Source organism: Sipha flava, unplaced genomic scaffold (genome assembly GCF_003268045.1).
Source record: "Sipha flava isolate LNK unplaced genomic scaffold, YSA_version1 74_pilon_pilon, whole genome shotgun sequence".
NCBI lineage: Eukaryota > Metazoa > Arthropoda > Insecta > Hemiptera > Aphididae > Sipha > Sipha flava.
In genome coordinates this window covers 455,053-475,615 of record NW_020273614.1, presented here as the reverse complement: position 1 = coordinate 475,615, position 20,563 = coordinate 455,053, and the positions used below count along the sequence as shown (strand labels likewise).

At 27.3% G+C, this 20,563-nt stretch overlaps 1 protein-coding gene across 1 annotated transcript; it reads right to left on the bottom strand.

The window, feature by feature from the left end:
• Positions 1–5,862: 5,862 nt before the first annotated feature.
• On the bottom strand, positions 5,863–13,325 carry LOC112692537 (proto-oncogene tyrosine-protein kinase receptor Ret-like). Its single transcript, XM_025567233.1, has 15 exons — positions 13,099–13,325; positions 11,275–11,336; positions 9,664–9,869; positions 9,388–9,534; positions 8,886–9,040; positions 8,663–8,812; positions 8,474–8,588; positions 8,272–8,407; positions 8,094–8,211; positions 7,486–7,675; positions 7,249–7,435; positions 7,055–7,184; positions 6,757–6,958; positions 6,284–6,441; positions 5,863–6,187 (listed from the first exon to the last, which is right to left on the bottom strand). Exons 1-15 carry the CDS (start codon positions 13,145–13,147, stop codon positions 6,039–6,041), a joined length of 2,154 nt encoding a protein of 717 aa, XP_025423018.1. The 5' UTR covers positions 13,148–13,325; the 3' UTR covers positions 5,863–6,038.
• Between the last annotated feature and the right edge of the window lie 7,238 nt (positions 13,326–20,563).

Here is a 20,563-nt window from a genome sequence, read left to right as displayed (position 1 = left end):
TTCAACGTTAACATAGGTTATACGAACGAAGGAAAATCCAAATTATAGATTAAACGGTGGATTATTTGGTTAAATGTACATTACTTCATCCATGAAAAAATGAAAATGTTTTGGAAAAAATTATATTCATGTACTTAGCAGTAGTAACTATAGTTACCATAGTATACCATATTATGGTATCCACTATACAGTGAAACCTACATTAACGGGCGTTTTTTGGAAACTAAGACATTTTTACTACTTTTCAATGGGGAAACCTCCGAATAGCGGACATTATTTTAATACATATATATGAAAATAATACGTATTCACATTTCGTAATAATGTAATAACGATAACAAACTTGTTATGAGAAGATACTACACGGAAAAAAAAATTACTATAAAATTATAGCTATTAAAATTATATTATATACAATTATATACAATATGCAATATGAATGATTATGAGTGATATGACTAGGCTTAGGGACTTCTAGCATTTGCATACTTTTGTTAATTATTGTTAAAAATAGCAGAGTGGGAAATGAATTCATTTCTCGGTGCCATAATATCAGATCTAGAATTATAGTGTGCATATTTTTACATATTTGATAGATTTTTCAGGAATGTGCTTATTTTAAAATTATTATACTTATTTTGCATATTTTGACAATTTTTTCAATTTTAAAATTAAAAATTATAGATACATATATGGTATAACATTCTAAGTTATAACTATATGTAGATATTTGAACTGATTAAAAAAATAAATATATCGATGGCGTAGTGCAAAAATGTGATAAATGACATTTTCATAATTGTTCAGGAGAACGATTTTTAAGTTTGAGTTGATATAACAATTCAAAAATTTAACGAATACTAATGTACTTTTTATTATATTTTCCTTAACATGTAATGAGGATTAAAAATTATTTTGATACAGGCTCGGATTAACACTATCGTAGGCCCTAGGCTCCTAGTCCTTGCAGGGCCGTTGTCCAGTATTTAAATAGTAAAGAAACCTTCTCTTTGAGAGAGGAAGTATTGAATCTCATGCAGTGTTAAGCTTTTAAAAACAATTATATTTACAACATAAAAATCAGATCTAAATTTTTATATGATAACTATAAATTTTTATACGATAAAAGTTTTAACAAATGTTTTAAAAATTCATTTTAATCCAAAACATACATAATATAAATTGTTAAAAATCATAAAAAAATTTTTTTTTATATCAATTTGCGTACTACAAAAAAATCGTAGCCACACATTTTCGTAGGCCCTAGGCACAGTGCCTATATGCCTATGCGTTAATACGGCCCTGGTTCTACTATAGACAAATATCAAGAAAAAAAATTAGCTCATTTGTATTCTAAAAAAAAATTTAAAAAAAAAAAGATATTTTACTCAACACATTTTGTAGACGTAAATATTATTGCTTAAACACATTACATTTTTCTTCTGATTTCAATAAAGTACAAAAATTACTTGAATAATGTTATAATTATTATTTTAGCTGCTTTAATATATTCTATAATAAATTAAATTCAGCCTTTTAAAAAGTATATAAGATTTATAAAAATAAATTCAACTTATTTTATGACAACTTATCAAATATAACAATATTTAATAATACAAATGAAGATAATAGGATCTTCAATCATCAGTATCCTCATAATCTGAGGATATTTATGGTTGGCATTTTTTGGTGGTTGGCAAGTCATTATAAAGTTGATAATAATCATTTGGAATTATTTTATAGTTCATTAAATACTTTTTAATGTCTTTTTTCTTTGCTTCGCTGATAGGTATTTATTTTTGAGTACTTGATATCTAAATTAAACGAAGTTCGTTTTTGTTTCCTACCTACACAACTTTTCATAGATGTGTCTATTTTTTATGAATACCGTTTCTTTTTGATCATATTTTTATTGCATAATATAAGGTTAATTTTTTTGGAATCTCATTCACTTTATTTTCAACCAATTTACTTTCTCTTTTTCTGTGTTTAAAATTTTATTTTGTATCATAGAACCCACTAATTTTTCAAGGTTATAAAATTCATTATAATGCATAGTTGTAACTTTGTATGGACTAGGTTGTATCCTAACAGATGAAAATAATTATGCCCATTCTCTGGTGGTAAATACTTTTTTATGTTTCCTATGTCGCTCTATAGTAGCATGTATAGAGTTAGAGGCGGCTTGGACGTAATTACAAGAGATGCACTGCACTCCCGAAAATATAGGGTGGGTGTTAGTAGTAAACAGCGATGGATTGACTTACCGAGATACTGGAAAAGTTTCCGGTGTGCCGGTAGTCGTATTATAACACTGGACCGATGAACTTGGATTAAAAATTATTTTATGAAAAAAATTTATTTAAATATATTGTATTTAATTGTAAGATTGTGATAAAATGTAGTGTGAACGTGATGTAAATAGTTCTACGAGCATTTTATCCATGAATAAAGGAGACTTTATAGAAATTTATTATTATTGGATGATGGGACGGTCATACGGTTATCTCCGGGGTCGACATTTTTAGCCAATCCGCCGCTGGTAGTAAACTACTACCATGTATATGAACTATGATGATATTAATATATTATATTTATAGAATCAGAATACTATAGTCCATTGTTATAGCTAATTATATTAGTAACAGTAACAGTTTGATTGCTAGATAATATATTTTGTAGATATTATTATATAATTTTTATTTCAAAAAGTGCAATTTTTATTTTATATTCATTGTTCATTTTGGAACTATACAGACTTATTTTATTAAAATGTAAGTAATTTATGGTACGAGACACAAAAAACTGATGAACATACATACATATATAGTATAAATAGTCTTTAAATAGGATATTATTTATTGATATAGGAATAATTATACAAATTGTTTTATGTGAAAAATAATTAAGAATAAATTTATTTGCCTTAATTCATTGTTATTTTGTTTCATTTTCATTTTCCTCATAAATTTTTAGTCGTGTACTTACCTATATTGTGTTATTTATGTGAGCCCCAATTTCAACTTGTATTTTGGGGCAAATGAAAAATCACACATAATAACCATTCGAAAATATAGGATTCACGACAATTGAGCGCAGAAAATTGAGCGCAGAAAATTGAGCGCACGACAATTGGGCGAAGACTATTGAGCGCACGAAACTTGAGCGCTGCGAAAATTAAGCTCTAAGACAATTGAGCGCGATATATTTTTCACTTTCTTTAATAATTTGACTATTCATCAAATTAATACGACCACGACATTTTTTCGTATTGCATTTGATACATCGCCAACTATTGTTTTTGTCAAATCTATATAAATATCCGTTATAGCACAGAAGGTCTCGACCTTTTTGACTTTTAATAATTTCCATTTTATTATCAAAATTATAATTTAAAAAAATTAAAATGTTTTATACAATTAAATGAATAGTGTTCAGTATGCACGTGTGAAAATATAACATCAATAAATACCTTGCAAAGTTCACATGTGTAGTTATCCAGCGATAAGAGTCTACATTTACTGCTGCATTACCGTCGTTGGAATTTTATTCTTTCAATAACACCGTATCGATAACATTATCTGATTATCATCAAACATAAGGATTTATCTGACGGGTTATATAGGTATTCGCAGATACTGCGAACAAATTCATTTCTAATTTCGTAATTTCATGTACAGCAGTTCTGCACTAAGCTTTTACTCAGTATAGTATAATATTATGTTAAAGCGCTCAACTGTCTCGGTGCTTAATTTTCGCAGCGCCCAATTTTCGCCGCGCTCAATTGTCGGGACACCGAAAATATAATATACTGATTATTTGTTTACTTATCCCCCCAGATTTTTTTCTTTTATAGAGGCCAAAAAATTGCGGGGGGGCGCATGGTTCCTCACCCCCCGTGAGGGTCCTTGGTGGTAGTGGTAGTGTTTAAAATGTAGATGGGTGGTCTGAATTAATATGTGCACTCCTAATACCATTTGTCTTAATCTGCCAGTGTATAGAGTCCTGACATGGCACGCGAAAATTTTTACTATTATATATTATATAATATAAATAATTAACATGAGGTCTGGGTTTTGTGGCCGAGGTTGAGTTTCCCCACACACTTTCTATTAGCGCGTGGCATAGGCGAAACAGGCCCCCGGAATGCCGGGGAGCCTGGGTCGTCTGTCCGGACCATCAGCGGTGGACTGCCGACTTCCATACCATGAAAGCCCCCCAACTAGGGGGACCCCAAGCGTCTGATCTTCGCCCGGCACTATCAAGCATAAATCTTGAGCTCCATCGAGTCCGACCTCAGTTTTGGCTGGGCCAAACTTAGTGTGGCGACAAGACGCGTAGGACACACGCCGGTCTGGGCTAACCACACCTCCCAATGTACTATTCGTGTTAAGAATCTAAATGGTCGGACATGCTTCGATGACGGTGGTCTACCCACCACCTACCTTATTAATACAGGTATCCCTGTGCCGCCGCCGTTACAGCTAGACTTCCCTGGGGACAGCTAGACTGACGTGAGACGCGACAGCACCGCTCGGAAGTCGTAAGAACGAATGCTTCCGATTTACTGGGACGGTCACACTAGTAAATCATCAGCCCCCAACCTCGGGGCAAGCCCCGGGGCGGGTTCGGAGTAAATTTTGATCGCAGAGCAGCCCCGGAGTTCTAGGCACACCACGCATTTACGCACCGGACACGCGTAGATGGAGCCGCCACCCCGTGCCGCTATCGCGAAGATTCGCTGTCTGGGGGAGGGTATTCCGAATATTTCCCTCCTTTCCCCTACCACGGGGGAATATATAAATACCACTATCCGCGACCTGTGAACCCGTACTGTAGCGTGAACTACCGCGCCGAAACCACCACCGGACCCGAGAAGACAAGCCGGCCACCCTAACCGACCCGCCCCTCGTTGGATCCGACACTGGTTTCGTTCAGTAAATAAATAATTAACAAAGCAATATTTTTATAATTATTATTATTATTATTCTGTACCTAAACTAACCTTTTTATACCAATACTTCAATTATACAATCAAATTATAATATAACAAAATATAATTATTTTTTCAGACACGTTCTATAAAAAAAAAAAAAAAACAGGTAATTTTGGGCACGCAGTGTTCAAAAGGTTTGCCATCCCTGGCTTAGACTTTATACGGTCGATTTTTAAAGGGTTTGATATAGTTAATTTACAATACTCTCGAACATATTGACTATCTACTTTGGATCCCAGGATTTTACTTTCCGGAATTATACGTTCCGGACAAATATGGTTTTCAAATTTTTACTTTCCAGCTACTTACGGTCCGGGCAAATAAGTTTTGGAGAAATATGGTCCGGATAAATACGTTCCGGAATTATACGTTTGAGGCGAATACGGTTTTCGAATTTTTGATTCCAGCGATATACGGTTCGGAATATTACGGCCTTCCTATGTACGTTACAAGGGAACAATATATTTTAGAATTTTTAAACTACCGTCATTTTCTAGGAAATTAATTAATCCCATAATACCCTTGAAAATATTATTTAATTTAATTTCTATTTTAGGTATTTTTGTCCTAAAATCACTTTTGAGTGATTTATTTGGAATGGAAGTGAGTATATTTTATCATACTAAAAATCGTTTGTGTATCGTCCTCTTAATAAACTTTTATTACATTAGTTAGCTTATTTATTATAAGTATAATTACAGAAGTTATTCAGAAAACACTATATAATAACATAAACTACTATTCTTTAAACTATTATTTATATAATCTAACAATAGGAACTTATATAACTAAATTAATAAAATATTGTAATACAAATAATAATTTGTTTTTGATTAAAAATGTCAAAGAACAATTATCATTCACGGTCAAATTTTTTTTATTAAATCAAATTAAGCATTATTTTATTTACTTTTTTAAAGAATGAATAACAAATAATGAAACATCAAAATCCTTTACAATATTTAAGCATACTCGTATATTAGTTGACTAGTACGTACTTGGGTAACTTTTACTTGGTAACAAATCACATTATTTAATGACTTTACACAATTTGTGTTTTTTCCTTATGATCAAATATAAAATCATTCATTGTAACATATGTCATTCCTATTTCATTATGAGACTTCGGAATTTCGTATTTTACTTCTTCCTCTGTGTTTTCAATTGCATTTTTATTTTCTGATTCTTTGTCTATGGTAATACATATTTTTTTCATGCAAAATTATTTAATAAATAAATAATATCACACAGTACTATACAAGATTAATTCGCGAATAATCATTTTACCATTCATTAGATAACACATGTTGTTAACTATTTGATTGAACTCCAATTTTAAATAATCATTTCCTTTTTCTAACATTTCTTCTAGTGATGTAGTTAACGATTTGAAACTAGGTCGTCTGTAAGGGTCTTCTGCCCAACAGCTATTCATGATATCATATCTGTAAAAACACTCACTTATTTGAAACGAGTATATTTTTGACGAGTATAAGTTTTATAATTGCTATTTTATTTTGTTTAGCTCAATATAATAAAGATATATATTGTTCAAATTTAAAATTAAATGATCCCGTAAACCAGCAGTCCTCACTAGGATTTTAGAAAGGACCAAGTGTAATTTAGGGCCTAAACCAATATTTTCCTTAATATTAGTATTAGTGTTATATTATACGGTTACGAAGGTAATTCGCATCCTTGTATCATTATTCATTTTATATTTACTTTCTTATATATGTTTAAATTTATTTCAAACTTACAATTCAGTAGAACAATTATTTGGTTTATCCATTCGGTAGCCTTCATTCAATAATTTGAATAAATCTTTTGCATCTATTCCAGGATATGGATCTGTTCCTAAAGTAACTAATTCCCATAGTACAATTCCAAAACTCCAAATATCCGATTTGCTTGTGTATATATTATCTGATAATGATTCGGGTGCCATCCATTTAACTGGAACTACAGTTAACGTTTATTATACAAAAGAATGTATAATTATTTTATATGTAATAAGTATTGTCATAAAAATGAAAAAAATTAAGAAAATGTACAAACCTCTCCCTTTAGTTTTTTTTAAATAAGCGTTATCTTCATAAACGTCTCTGGTCAAACCAAAATCAGATACTTTACACACTTTGTCTTTAGTGACTAATATATTTCTTGCAGCAAGATCTCTATGAACTAACTAAATAAAATATTTTAATGTACAATCGCCTTACATTTAATTTAATATAATTTAAATGTTTTACTTTTAGTTCTGCAAGATAAGTCATTCCCTTAGATATTTGCCAAGAAAATGTTAAAATATCTTTTGAGTTGATTGGATAAATTTGCAAAGTTGAAGATGTCATCCTATCATTTAGCTGAAAATGTTCAGTGTTGGAAACAAATCCATCAATGTTGGTATTTAAAATTCGACTTTTGCGGAGATATGATCTAATAAAAATACATTGTAATAATTTTTATTTTTATTTCAATAATCTTACTTAAGTGAACCATATTTGGCGAATTCTATAATGAGGTAAAATGGTCCGTCTTGAGTGGTGCAAGCTCCGAGTAGTTTTACTACATTAGGATGATTAACATCTTTTAACAGATTATATTCTGATAGTAAATCATCTTTTTCGGTACTGCCAGCATTTTGTTTAATGGTTTTTACTGCGACCGTTGACATGCCTACAGAATTTAATATTATTGTGTAAAATAAGATATTTTAAAATATATACACAATTTTAATATATACACAGAGTCATAAAATAATGTTGGAATGTGACCCATTCTATTGCGCTCTATTAGAGGGACGAGGAAAACTTTAGAATGCAATATTATAGCAGAATGGCGTGTAGATGCAGACGTAGTATTCTTATTAAAAATAATGAATGTGTTCATATAATGCAATTCATAAGCGTAAAATATTGAATATCATATTGAAATAGAAACGTGACTGCTGATCGATAATGTTTTGCAATAATAGGTTTAATTCATATATTAAATTCATCCATAAGTTATTTTTTTATAAATTGATTTCTCATAGTATCCAATGTATAGTTTTACATATAATTGTATTCAGACTATTAACTCTACATGAGCATACCTTTTGTACCAGTAATATCCATAGCTTGAGCTTTTAAAACTTTACCGAATGCTCCTTCGCCAATTACTTTTTCTAGAATAAGCCTGTTTCTTGGAAATTCCCATTTAGGATCAAAGTCCTGTGGGATTATTTACAATAATATGTATACAATAATAATGGTTGTCTTATATTATATTACAGTATTATGGATTAGGTTATCCCTGTTAGGTATTATATTTGGTTGATGTATTATATTTTGATCACGAGATGGTAACAATTCTTCTAGTGTTCTGACGTTTCTGTTTGTTTTATTGCTCCCCAAAATCCAAAAAATTCTGAAACCATTATTTGTTTTAATAAAAGCAAAGAATATTATTAATTTTAGTTAAATTGAAATTTACTTATTTCTGCAACAATACATAACAATTCCAATTGATGCAAACGTGATTACAATTATTATACTCATATTAACATTGTTGTCACACCAATATTCACATGGATCTTGTTCATAATTTACTGAATAAAACACATAATGAATATAATAAGATTAATGTGATATCTATCCATATTTTTGAGAGATATGATTATACTTGGTGTTTGCGGAATAGATTTGTTTTTATTTTTTCGACCAGCGTTCATCTTTGATTCACACGTACACTTTCCGATTTCATCACATGTACATACACCTTTAGCTCTCAAAATTCCGTTTTTCCCTTTTGAGCCAGTTCCGAATACTTTATCTATCTCAGTAATTTATAAATAATAAGTAATATTATATTATATATTTATAAAGCATTTTAATGATATAGTTACTGGTACAGTCTTGTGGACAAATCAAATAGTTAATCTTTTCTAAACTGTCGCAATATCCATCTGGACAAGTTTTTGTATCTGGAGTGCATGTTGAATAATTAACAGTAATCATATCTGGTTTTGATGATTCTCGCCACTGACATTTAGAAATAGACCTTTGAAAGTTGTATTATTTATTTTTATTTATTAAATGTATTAATTATAATTGTTATGCATTATTGTATATAATTATGTTATAGTTATAGTAAAAAAATATTCATAATTTATAATTGATTTGTTTCATTATAATAACAGTATGGGAAAATAATCAATTATTTATTTATTTAGAAATAATAGCGAATGGGCAGAGTGTGTAATATGTAAGTTTTATTTTTAACCATAATTTTGCAATAGTACCTTAGTGATTAATTTGACCAAGAACTTGTTTTCGTACGGTTTTGTAAAATTAGTTTTTTCTTCAATTGAAGATCTTCAATTAAATTATTCAAATATATGTACTTACCCAATTCCACATGATGATGTACACTCGGATTTTATGTCTAAGTGTATATTAGAACAGTGTGACGTTTCCTTACATTGTTCATTAGGTAGATTTTTAAAATTTAAAGTAATTATTGTTATTTGATCATCACCACAAACGATTTTTAGTCTATAAAAAACATGTAATTTGTAGGATATTAATGTTTTCAATAATTAAATAATTTATGATGCAATCAATTTTCAACTTAATCAATTTAAGTAAACAATTAATATCTAATTGTAATTTGTTTAAACTTACGTAGATTGAGATTGATTAAATTTCTTTAAAAATATTGCATTCTTGATGTATACTATGCCATCAACTGTTATACCGAATATTTCAGGATTTTGATTTACTTGAAATCGAAAATTAATTTTTTGTAGCCTTACATCCGGCAAAGGTTCAGCAATTCTAGCATACACTTTTGAATCTCTGTAGACTGTATACGTATCTTTTGGATAAATCTAATTAAAGAGATTTATAAAACTTAATGAAACAAACATCTTAATATAAATATGTTATATCAGATTGTAGATTTTAAATAGTTTTATTACTACAGTCGTACTAATAGTACTAAGTCGTATTGCTGTATTTGGCATATAAACATATGATTCATATAAAAATAGTTTTAATCATAGGCGTAACTTGGAAATTTATTAGGGAGGGCAAAAATATAATTACATATCTAACGAAAAGGGTGTCCGAGAATAAACGCCGTTTTACTACCTACATATTTTTATATAAAATTATTCATTTTCTAACATTATGCTAGATAAGCAAAAATTTAAAATTAAGATTTAAAAAGAAAATAAAAAGAAACAATTATAACCAGCTGTTTTGTACTTATTTTAAAACAAGTTATGTTAAATACCAGAGGGGGCACTGCCCTTACTAATTTATTTTAGGGAGGCAATTGTCCCCCCTTGACCCCCCCCTGTTTAAGCCTATGGTTTTATTGACATTTTTTGAATATATTTGAAGGAATTCTTCAAATATTTTTGTTTTGATTTATTATTACAGTTTTTATAATATTATTTAAACATTTAAAAATGAAACTTAAGCCTAACTTTTCTATGATAGAAAAACTTTTTATGTGACTATGCTTCATCGAATTATAACTTGTAGGTACCACTTTAATTTAAATAACTAATTATTTCTTAGTATTATTAAAAAAGTTAGTACCTATGTATCATACACAATAGTATCATACACAATAGTTCTGTATTATTTTATTTGATGGATTGCTGTCAACTTCTTGAATTAAATTTTTTAATATTTAAAAACTTAAAATTTTGATCAATTTTACTTGCATTATTTTGGTAACAAATAGTTTAAAATAGTCAGTAACATCTAAAATATATATTCATAAGGTTCTTGTATAACAAATACCTTATATTATACTATATTTCATAGATAAAATATTTTTAATTTATTAAGCTTAAAGTTATAAGCATAATAAAAGTACATTTAACAAAAAAAATGACATTCTACCTACGCATAATAATTTCTCGTTAGCAAAATTAAACCTTAACTATTATTTATCAGTTTGATAAAACGTCAGATTTTTGAGAGACTTATTCGTGAGTTTATGACCTTGTCATTTAATATGTTTGCATTATACCCCTTTACAACCAATTTACGAGATATTTAATACTTTTTTTAAAATTAATCATAATGTACCCTTACGAATTTAATGATAAAAGCTTAAAAGAAAAGAATGGACATTATTATTAATTAAAACATACTACACATACAAGTTGTATAGCAATCATATAAAGTTATTTGCTAAAGCGTAAAGTTATATGCAAAATGTTTACAAGGTTATAGTTTTAATTGAAAATGTAATAATCTTATTAGTGTTGTACTGACCTGTGATGATATATAATTGGAGGTAACAGTTCTTTTTAGGCGACTGCCATGAATTATTACACCTAGTCACGTAGAAAACACATAAAAACACATAAAACACATAAAAATATTAATAGTATAATTACTAACGTGGCGAAATAGTTGACATAATTAAAAATAAGAAAAAGGTCAACTCCAAAAGTTATCTAAAGAAAAATTTGGTTTAAAATAGCTGATTTATTTGTATTTATTTCCGTTAAAATGTTCATATACTACATTAAAAATATTACGATTATTTAGCCAATGCAGTTTGTAGTAAAAAAGATATTTTTTTATTATTTTCTTTGCACGAAACTAATACTGAATTCTCATTTTCTTAATGCAATTTAGGTGTTAGGTTGTTAAATTTTATAAAAAAAATTAAACTATGATCATAGAATATACATTCATCAACATATCGAATAAAATAAAACTTTATATAGATTTTCCATTGTATTTTCCATTTTAATAAATCATCTTTGATTGAGATATAATTTACTTCAAATTGTAATAATATTGAATAAAAATACTCTTAACATGTTATAGTCATTTTGAGATTTGTAGTTAATTTTACTTTAATCCTAAAGTCTCCAGGTATGAAAGTTATATTAGATCATAAAAATGTTTTTAAAATTATTAATATGTCCAATAACATCATCATCATAACGTAAGTTCATATCTCATCATACTCATCATATAAAATCAATATAATTTCAACATTAGTCATTGTTGACCTTTTGTCCAATATTTATTTGAAATTATTAGAAACATTATATGAAATATCTATTAAATAAAAAGTAATATCAATATTCTTTATTATATTTCAAATGTGAGAATATTTAACATTATACGAATATTATTATCAGCATTTTGATTACTTGACTTTTTATGCAAAAGGAAAGAAACAAGATTATAAAAAATATTTATTTTTTTTTTAAATTATATATTTCTTTTGTTTCACAATATCCCTGCGTACAAAAAATGGATTAAATACATAAATCATAATGTGGTGCATTAAAAAATGGTTAATATATATATATATATTGGTTAAATATATATTTATATTGTATATATATGTAGGTATCAAATTATATTGTTCGTTTGTCATGTATAAAAGTCAACAAATAATAAAAGATAACATGAGTTTGAATTAGGTTTAAATATATATTTGAACTAGTAGTAAGAATAATCTCTTTTTTAACTATATTATTCAAACGATTATATAGTCCATATTATAAAAACTGTGTAGAAAGTGTAAAAAACATAGGAAAAAGTAATACGAAAGTATATTATTATTATTTATATATGATGACAATGCTCATTACGATAAAATAAGTTCAGTAAAAAAAATTAATTAAATTAATTTGATAAAAATGTATAAAATATATAAAATAATAATTTTGCTCTATAGATTACATATTTTTATAAATTCTAGTAAAAATGAAATAATTAATATAATTTAATAAAGTATAATTAATTTCATATTTCGTCTGTATTGATGTTAAATTATTATAAAATTTGGTTATAGATATTTGTGCATTGTATTTTGTGTAAATTTATATATATGTTATTATACCAATATTAAAACAAATTATACAAACACTTTTAAATAAAAATTTGTTTTTTTTTTTTTTTTTTAATGTAAATCCTTATTAGTTTAAATAAAATAATATTTGATCATATAGATAGTCAATATTATTTATAATATTTATTTTTACTTAAGATGTTCTTAATTCCCACTAAAGTTATTTTTAAGAGTTATAATAAAATAATAAATATTGAACATTAAATAAATTGTTTACTTACCACAGACTAAAATCCAAATAAGCGTGTGCAAATTACAAATAGCACCCATTGCTATTGAAACTAGAATGATCTGCACTATATGTTGTCAACAGGTCTACTACAATACTTCAACTGTGTGTCACACGAGTTACACGCAGTTTTCTCCAAACAGACATGCTCAGTTTTCTTTCGTAACACCACAGTAGTGGTCGTTTATTTTATTTTTATTTGAATGTATACATATGTGGTGTAATAATAATATTAATTATTATCAAAGTATTCAATGTGTATTGTTTTAATATTTTAAATTATTAAAAAAAAATTTCTAGTACTAAATAATTATATTTAGGAGTTTAAATAATGGTATTTTTTATTTGTTCTTATTTCGCGTAAAATAATGAAAATCTTACGCTTTAAGCTTTTAATCATTCAACGGATAATATGCTAGTAGTTTTCAATTGATTGTTTTTGAACCACTTTAAAACTTAAAAATATTTTGTAAATATATAAGAGTCAAATAAAAATGTAAAGTTAGATAAACTATGGAGTTATATTTTTGGACAAATATTATATAAGAAAAAAACATTTTTGATTAATAACAAAAAATATTTAAAAATGTATTTTCTGTGATAAATATAAAATTTTTTTAGTATGTTTAGTATTATTACTTAATTATTAATTTTTTAAATATTAAAAATAATACAATTTTTTTTCTTTAAAGAATATGTAAATGATATATAACTATACAAATTTAAATATAAATAATATTATGATAGTAAAAAGAAGATATGAAATTATTATAAATTCTAAAAACGAGAAAGACTTGGAATTATATCCGGGCTAATAAATAAATAATAAATGTAATAAAACTCATTGTAATACAAATAATGAATTTTTTGTTTTAGGTACTTTTAATTTAATTACATTTTTCAAAATCCAGAGAATAGAATGGTTTACATTATAATTTGCAAAATTTACATATTCATATCACGTTTTTGTAAATTTGAAAACAAATTGTGTTATTCTGAATATTATATTATCAAAAAATATTAATTTATAAAAGTTAAGAATAGGTATAAACTCAACTAGTAAATCGTGTGCTTGATCAATTTAAATCTAATTTTGATGACATGTATCATTATGCATATATTTAAATTAGGAAAATATGAATTATTAATCATTGATTGTTCCAAATGTTTTTTTTATAAAGGCCATTTCAATGTTCCATAGTTACTTACTAGAACATTAATACGACATAATTTTTTCATTAATATTAATGGTAACAAATTATTAGCACAAATTATATAAAGTGTCATTTTTACCAAAATTTACATCAGACTAATTTTGTGTTAGTCACATTTAAATAATCTAAATAAATCACTGTTATGCAAAGTATCTATACAATTTGACGATTCTACTATAATTACAATGTAGGAATATTACAAAAAAATAGATTCATAAAATAATCATTGATTAGTTGTTATAGTATAATAATTGTATACTTATTGCTTAATTTATTATGACATGATAATATTTTCTACATTTGTCTGAGATATAGTATCAAGGATATTTTAAGCCTTAAAACTATACCAAAATAATATAAATGCAGTTTTTTTTATATGTTTATTTTTACATGATGTATTATTTTGGGCAATTCTTGAAATGTATTGATACTAACTTTTCAACTATAACTATTATTGTTTTTCGAATCATTAAATTTGGGTTAGATGTTTCTTTAATTTAATTGAAAAACTTAATTTTTAGCTTTTTCTTCATGGAAAAACATCTTTTATTATAAAAGCGTCTTATTAAAAATTATAAAATACCATTATGTTAATTTATATATGTATATTAATCACGTTTTAATCCTCAGATGCATATGTAATCGATATACTGGTATTTCCATTTGTCCATCTACATGTATGCGATTGAGGCGGCTGGTGATAATCTTTCGGTATTGATAATATAATATTTCTACAATCGTAAAGTGTAGGTATGTGAATAAACATATTTCATTTCTAGTGTTGCACCGCACATCCAAACTTATAACGTGCAATAATTTGAATAAGAAAACACCATAAAAATTATTTGTAATACTTTCATTGCAATAAAATCACCTATATCAGTGGTTCTCAATCTTTTTAGGACCGTGACCCAAATTTTCTTCCAAAAATCTATCACGACCATAGTTTTACATTTACAGAATCAATAAAAATAATTTCAAAAAACAAATTTTTTCTATTTTATTACTTATTTATTACTTTATAATAATAATAATAATAATAATAATAATTATAACAATATATTTATAATAATAATAATATAATATAATATAATACTTAATTAATAATTAGGCGTATGTGATGAATGTGCTTGTTTCTTACAATCTGTATAATTAAAAAAACTTCTAGTGACTCCCCAAAAATTGACTCGCGACCCACAGTTGGAGAAACGCTGACCTATATAAAAGTCAAAAAAAGGAAAAAGTTTTGTGGAGTATTTTCAAAAATAATTTTTAGATATTCTATCAAAATAGTTTTGTGATAAAACAAATTATTAAAGAAAGTAATTTAAAACTAAATACTATTATACTCATACTCAATTATAACTATTGACTATTGAATTTATAATGTACTACCAAGCACCAGATTTGGTTAGACTTCTTAAAAGTTAATTAAAAGTTTATTATTATGCTTATAATAAAATGATCTTAGAAAAGTTATTACCTAGTTATTTTATTAGTATTTTATAATAGATTAATAATAACTTATTATCTACCCAATATAAAATACTACAGATATATAAGGCTAGTTAATTTGATTTTTCCGGGTTTTCAGTTTTTTTAGTGAACCATTTTACAATCAACATAAGTATTGATTGTAATTTTTTTCTATATCTTTTATGATCATAATAGTTGGATAGTCTTTATATTTTTATTTTTTAATCATGATAAGTCTAATTAATTTAATTTAATATTAATCACTCATAAATCAGCTTTGTAAAATAAATTTCATAGAATTTGTCAATATATTCACAGTTCATTATTTAAAATATCATGAACTTGCTGACACAACATACAGCCTTAAAAATACACTACTATTTAAATCGATTAATAAATAAAAATTATTGTATTCCAAGACAAATTCATTTTTTTATTTTTATTTAAAAAAAAAGTTTATTTAACAATTAAATATACAATAATAAGCAATTAAGTACAATAAGTAATTATGATAAAGTGATTTTTTTTTTTTAACATGAAATCGAAACGATAAAGAAGGGCTCCCAATGGAGTTTCCTATTTGAAATATTAGAGAGGTATAATTTTAATAAAATAAGTCTCTACACCACTTTTGTTTGAGTCTTCTAATGGGATTCTTTGGGATGTGGTATGAAGCAAGGTGTCTTATATTGGGGTTAGTATGAAAACTACATTCATTCTGGAGTTTACAGTAAGCAGTTTCTGTGACTTATTTTATAAATTTTATTTTCAGGTCCGAATGAAGGGTTTTGTTACTGACATACCAGGGAGATTCTGTTATAGTGGCTCTTCTTTAATGCAGACTGTTGGTGTGGTATGATGGAGGTAGTGAATCACTACTCGGAAAGCGGTAAGGGTGTATATTTCAACGAAAGTATTTTTGGGGATTTGAAGTGGGCACGCGCCCCCTTAGTCCCCTTGGATTCACGCCTGATATGGAATTCTAAATTTTAAACTTATCTTTAATTAACTCATAGGTATTTATCATATATGAAACATAATATTTATTTTCATGAAATCTGATGTTTTATTATGTGTAATAATATTTTAGTATTAATTTAAAATAATTTACACAAACATGTGACAAATAAATACTGACTAAGTGACAAACTGACAACAATATAATAATTAATAATCACAATCTATCCAAAACATCGTAGACAGGTCTGTTAATATTGTGATAAATTTATAAACAGAACTTTTTGACTGTTGATGTATTTTTAAAAATTATAATATCCGATCGACAATACAATATCGCACGCGTCCACCGGTATTGTTTAATTTCTGATGTTATAGTATGTAAACGCTTGGCAGTTTCCGACCGTTTCCGCAAATACCTGAAGTCGGGGGAAATTTAATTGAAGTTTATGTGGGCATGAGGCTGCTTTTGGATAGTGGCTATAGTATATAATAATAATAAATTCTATACTGTTGTTGTATAATGTATGCCTTATGGTGATGATAAATTAGAAGTTTGCGTATATCCATTATGTACGAATGATTAGTTAGCGTATATCCATGATAGACGAATTTTCTTAAAGGTATATGCATAAATCCAAAAATAGGGATGCGGGTATATGGCGTATACCCGCGTATACCCTCCAATACACCACTGTATCTATGCCATGTAGTATATTATATTGACGAATAGTCAATAATATTTGCGACGACTGCAAAGCTTAACCGTCATTCTCTCGTATCTGGTATCTAAGTTACTATTAACATCCAGCTGATCCGATAAAAGTCCGATAAATATCAACAGTTTATTGCGCTCATATTATCGATCGATTACATTTGGCAACGCTGGAAAAAAAAACTCAAGCGTTCTCAATCGTGTTACCAAAAATTACGTTGTCAATCTTATTTTACCGCAATTGATTTGTAATTTATATTTGTGAGTAAATTATGAAAATTAATATAATCATATTACTTGAATAACAATGATTTTAATTATCTTAATGACTTAGATAAGGCAGGTTACATTATAAATGAAAATCGGTTAGCGGCTATTCTAGCTACAAATGGTTTTAGCTATTCATCAATACTTCGATAATAATTCACAGCTAGTGTTAAAAAGCTCCAACTAGGATTTTACTAGATATTAACTTATTCAACATCTAAAATTAAATAATTGGTACACCAGTAAATAAGTAACGTATTATACATTTAATGCCGTTTTTTTATCCTACCGAAATATCTTCTTTTTTCGATCTAAACCTAAAAAAAAAATAGTCTCAGCTTAATAATTAAACTACTAATATCTAGCAACAATTAATAGATAGTAATTAACAGCTGAAAATGTTTAAACGTACATTTTCAAACTTTTGTAACAATTGAACTGGGATGAACTGGCTAAGGCGGCAGGTGGGCGATCTTCGCTTGGGCCGGTAAAATGTTGGACTGCTTGAATTATTTTAAACTGATAAAATTAAAACTGAATATACATCAAAGTTGTGTATTTAGACAAAAAAATAATGAAATTAATTTAAAATTAAAAAATAATCTATCTTGTTATAATAATAATACATTATTAATATAATAAGTAATGACTATAACAGTTAATATCTCCGTTAACAGTTAATATTTTGAATAAAAAGAACGTTATGATGTTGAATATTATGTAATAGGCCTACGCGAAAATTGGACAAAACGAATTAATAAAATAATTTTAAATTCCGAGTAAAACGAAATGAGTTTTACCACGATGTTTTTTTTTATTTTTTATGTGGGTATGTTAAATATCCTACTAAAAATTATCCAATCAACAAGTTTAGAAGTAGTTTTCGAAATCATATGTTGTCTAGTTGGTTCATTAGAGACTAGATAGATCATTTTTTAAATTTCTCTACAGTTTTCCTAATAATTGCGTAAACACTCGATTTCATCAAAATATAATTTTCTAACGCTTATAAAAATTTTTTGCGTTGCTCCAGTAAAGTAAACTTTTTTGGTTCACTTCTCTAGTACATTTTATTACATTTTTAAATCTAATACACATATTGAAATGTTTATCAACTTTTAACTACCAAAATAGCCAGGTTTTGTGATTTTGATCAACATTTCGGACCTTTTCCATTAATTCACTACAATTACTTTTTTTTGGTAATTTTTCGAGCCGTATCTAGATACATTATTACGTGTTATAAAACGATAACTTTGTGAATTATCGTTTAATTATAGTACAATACCTTGTATTTATGGTCTAGATATATGATTTACTCGTGCAGCGAGATTTTAGGTTCACATACAAAGCATAATCCCATTTGCAACAATATCAAGGTTTGTACTAAGTTAGGCTTAAACTATAATTCCCCTTGGAGCGTAGCTCCATTCCCCCGAAAATTGCCACGCAGTGGCATTCAAGTTGGTGAGTAGAGCCGCAGGCGTAACAAGCGAAGTCCTAAAATTTTTAAAATTTAAGTTCCGATTTTTTGAAAAAAAAAATAACTAATAATAATTGTTGTGGCAATACCAAAAACACAAATAAGGGACATTATGTTTCAAGCCCTCCAAAATTATTTATAGTTTATAATTGTATGTATTTATGAATTGTTCTCTAATTAAAATTAATTTAAATTATAACACTCTAATCAGGGGCAGATTCACAGTTAGAGAACTGTGGGTCAGGCTATTTCAAGAGGCCATTTATTAGAGCTGAAACTGGATTATAAATGTATGGTATACCTTGTAACATAAACACAATATATGTGTTCTTAGGTTTATTCATAAATTATTATAATTATGATTAATGAAAACATTAACTTATATTTTATTTTATGGATAATTTCTTCTTACATAGGTTCCAGCATAGAGATTTTTTGATGTACTATACAATAAAACCAGTGGCGTCATTGGAGGGGGGGGCAACTGAGACATTTCCCCAGTCTAGTATTAACTTTAACCTGTAGTTGACACAATTAAAAATGTTGTCAACAAATATTAACTGTGGGTCACACATGGATGACCTCATGAACCTCCCTACCCTAGATCCGCCACAAACTCTAATACTAAGTTATTCAATTAAAATAACACCATTATATAGTATAATATGTATAGTATACATGGGCGACCGCAGGAAATTTATCAGTGGGGGCATAATTAAATCGAACACCAAAAAGTATAGGTATTAAAAAAAATATATTCTTAGCAAACAATAGAATATGTCAGAACTGTATACACTTTAGTCGTTATCAAATAAAAACCGAAGTCTTCGCAGTTGTTTGATTGCAAACCTTGTTATTAACCGTTCGATTAATTTTTCTCAGGGGGTAAATGCCCCATCTTGCCCGCCCATTATAATAAACCATTATTATAGGCATGTGCCGAATTTTAGTACAGATATGGTACAATTTTTTTTATGGGTACTCAATTTAGGTAATAGTTGTGGCTATATTACAGTTAAAGTAAATAATTTTATATTTTATTGAGAATGTTATATCATATTACAATAATAAACTCAAACAATTTTAACACAGACACTGTTTAAATGGCAAATAAAAATATCAATCACACATAAACAAATAGATGAGGTTAATCAGCAATTCTCTGAAACTATTAAGGTACTTTGAATTCTTCAATTATTTCTCCATAATAATGTTTCACACATGCTGCTTGTTTTATACTCATAAGAAGTAAGCTGTCAAGACAATTTTTTATTCATACCAGCCCATAGATTAGACTTTACAATATTTAGCTTCAAAAAAGTTCTCGTGCATGAACAACTTGCGA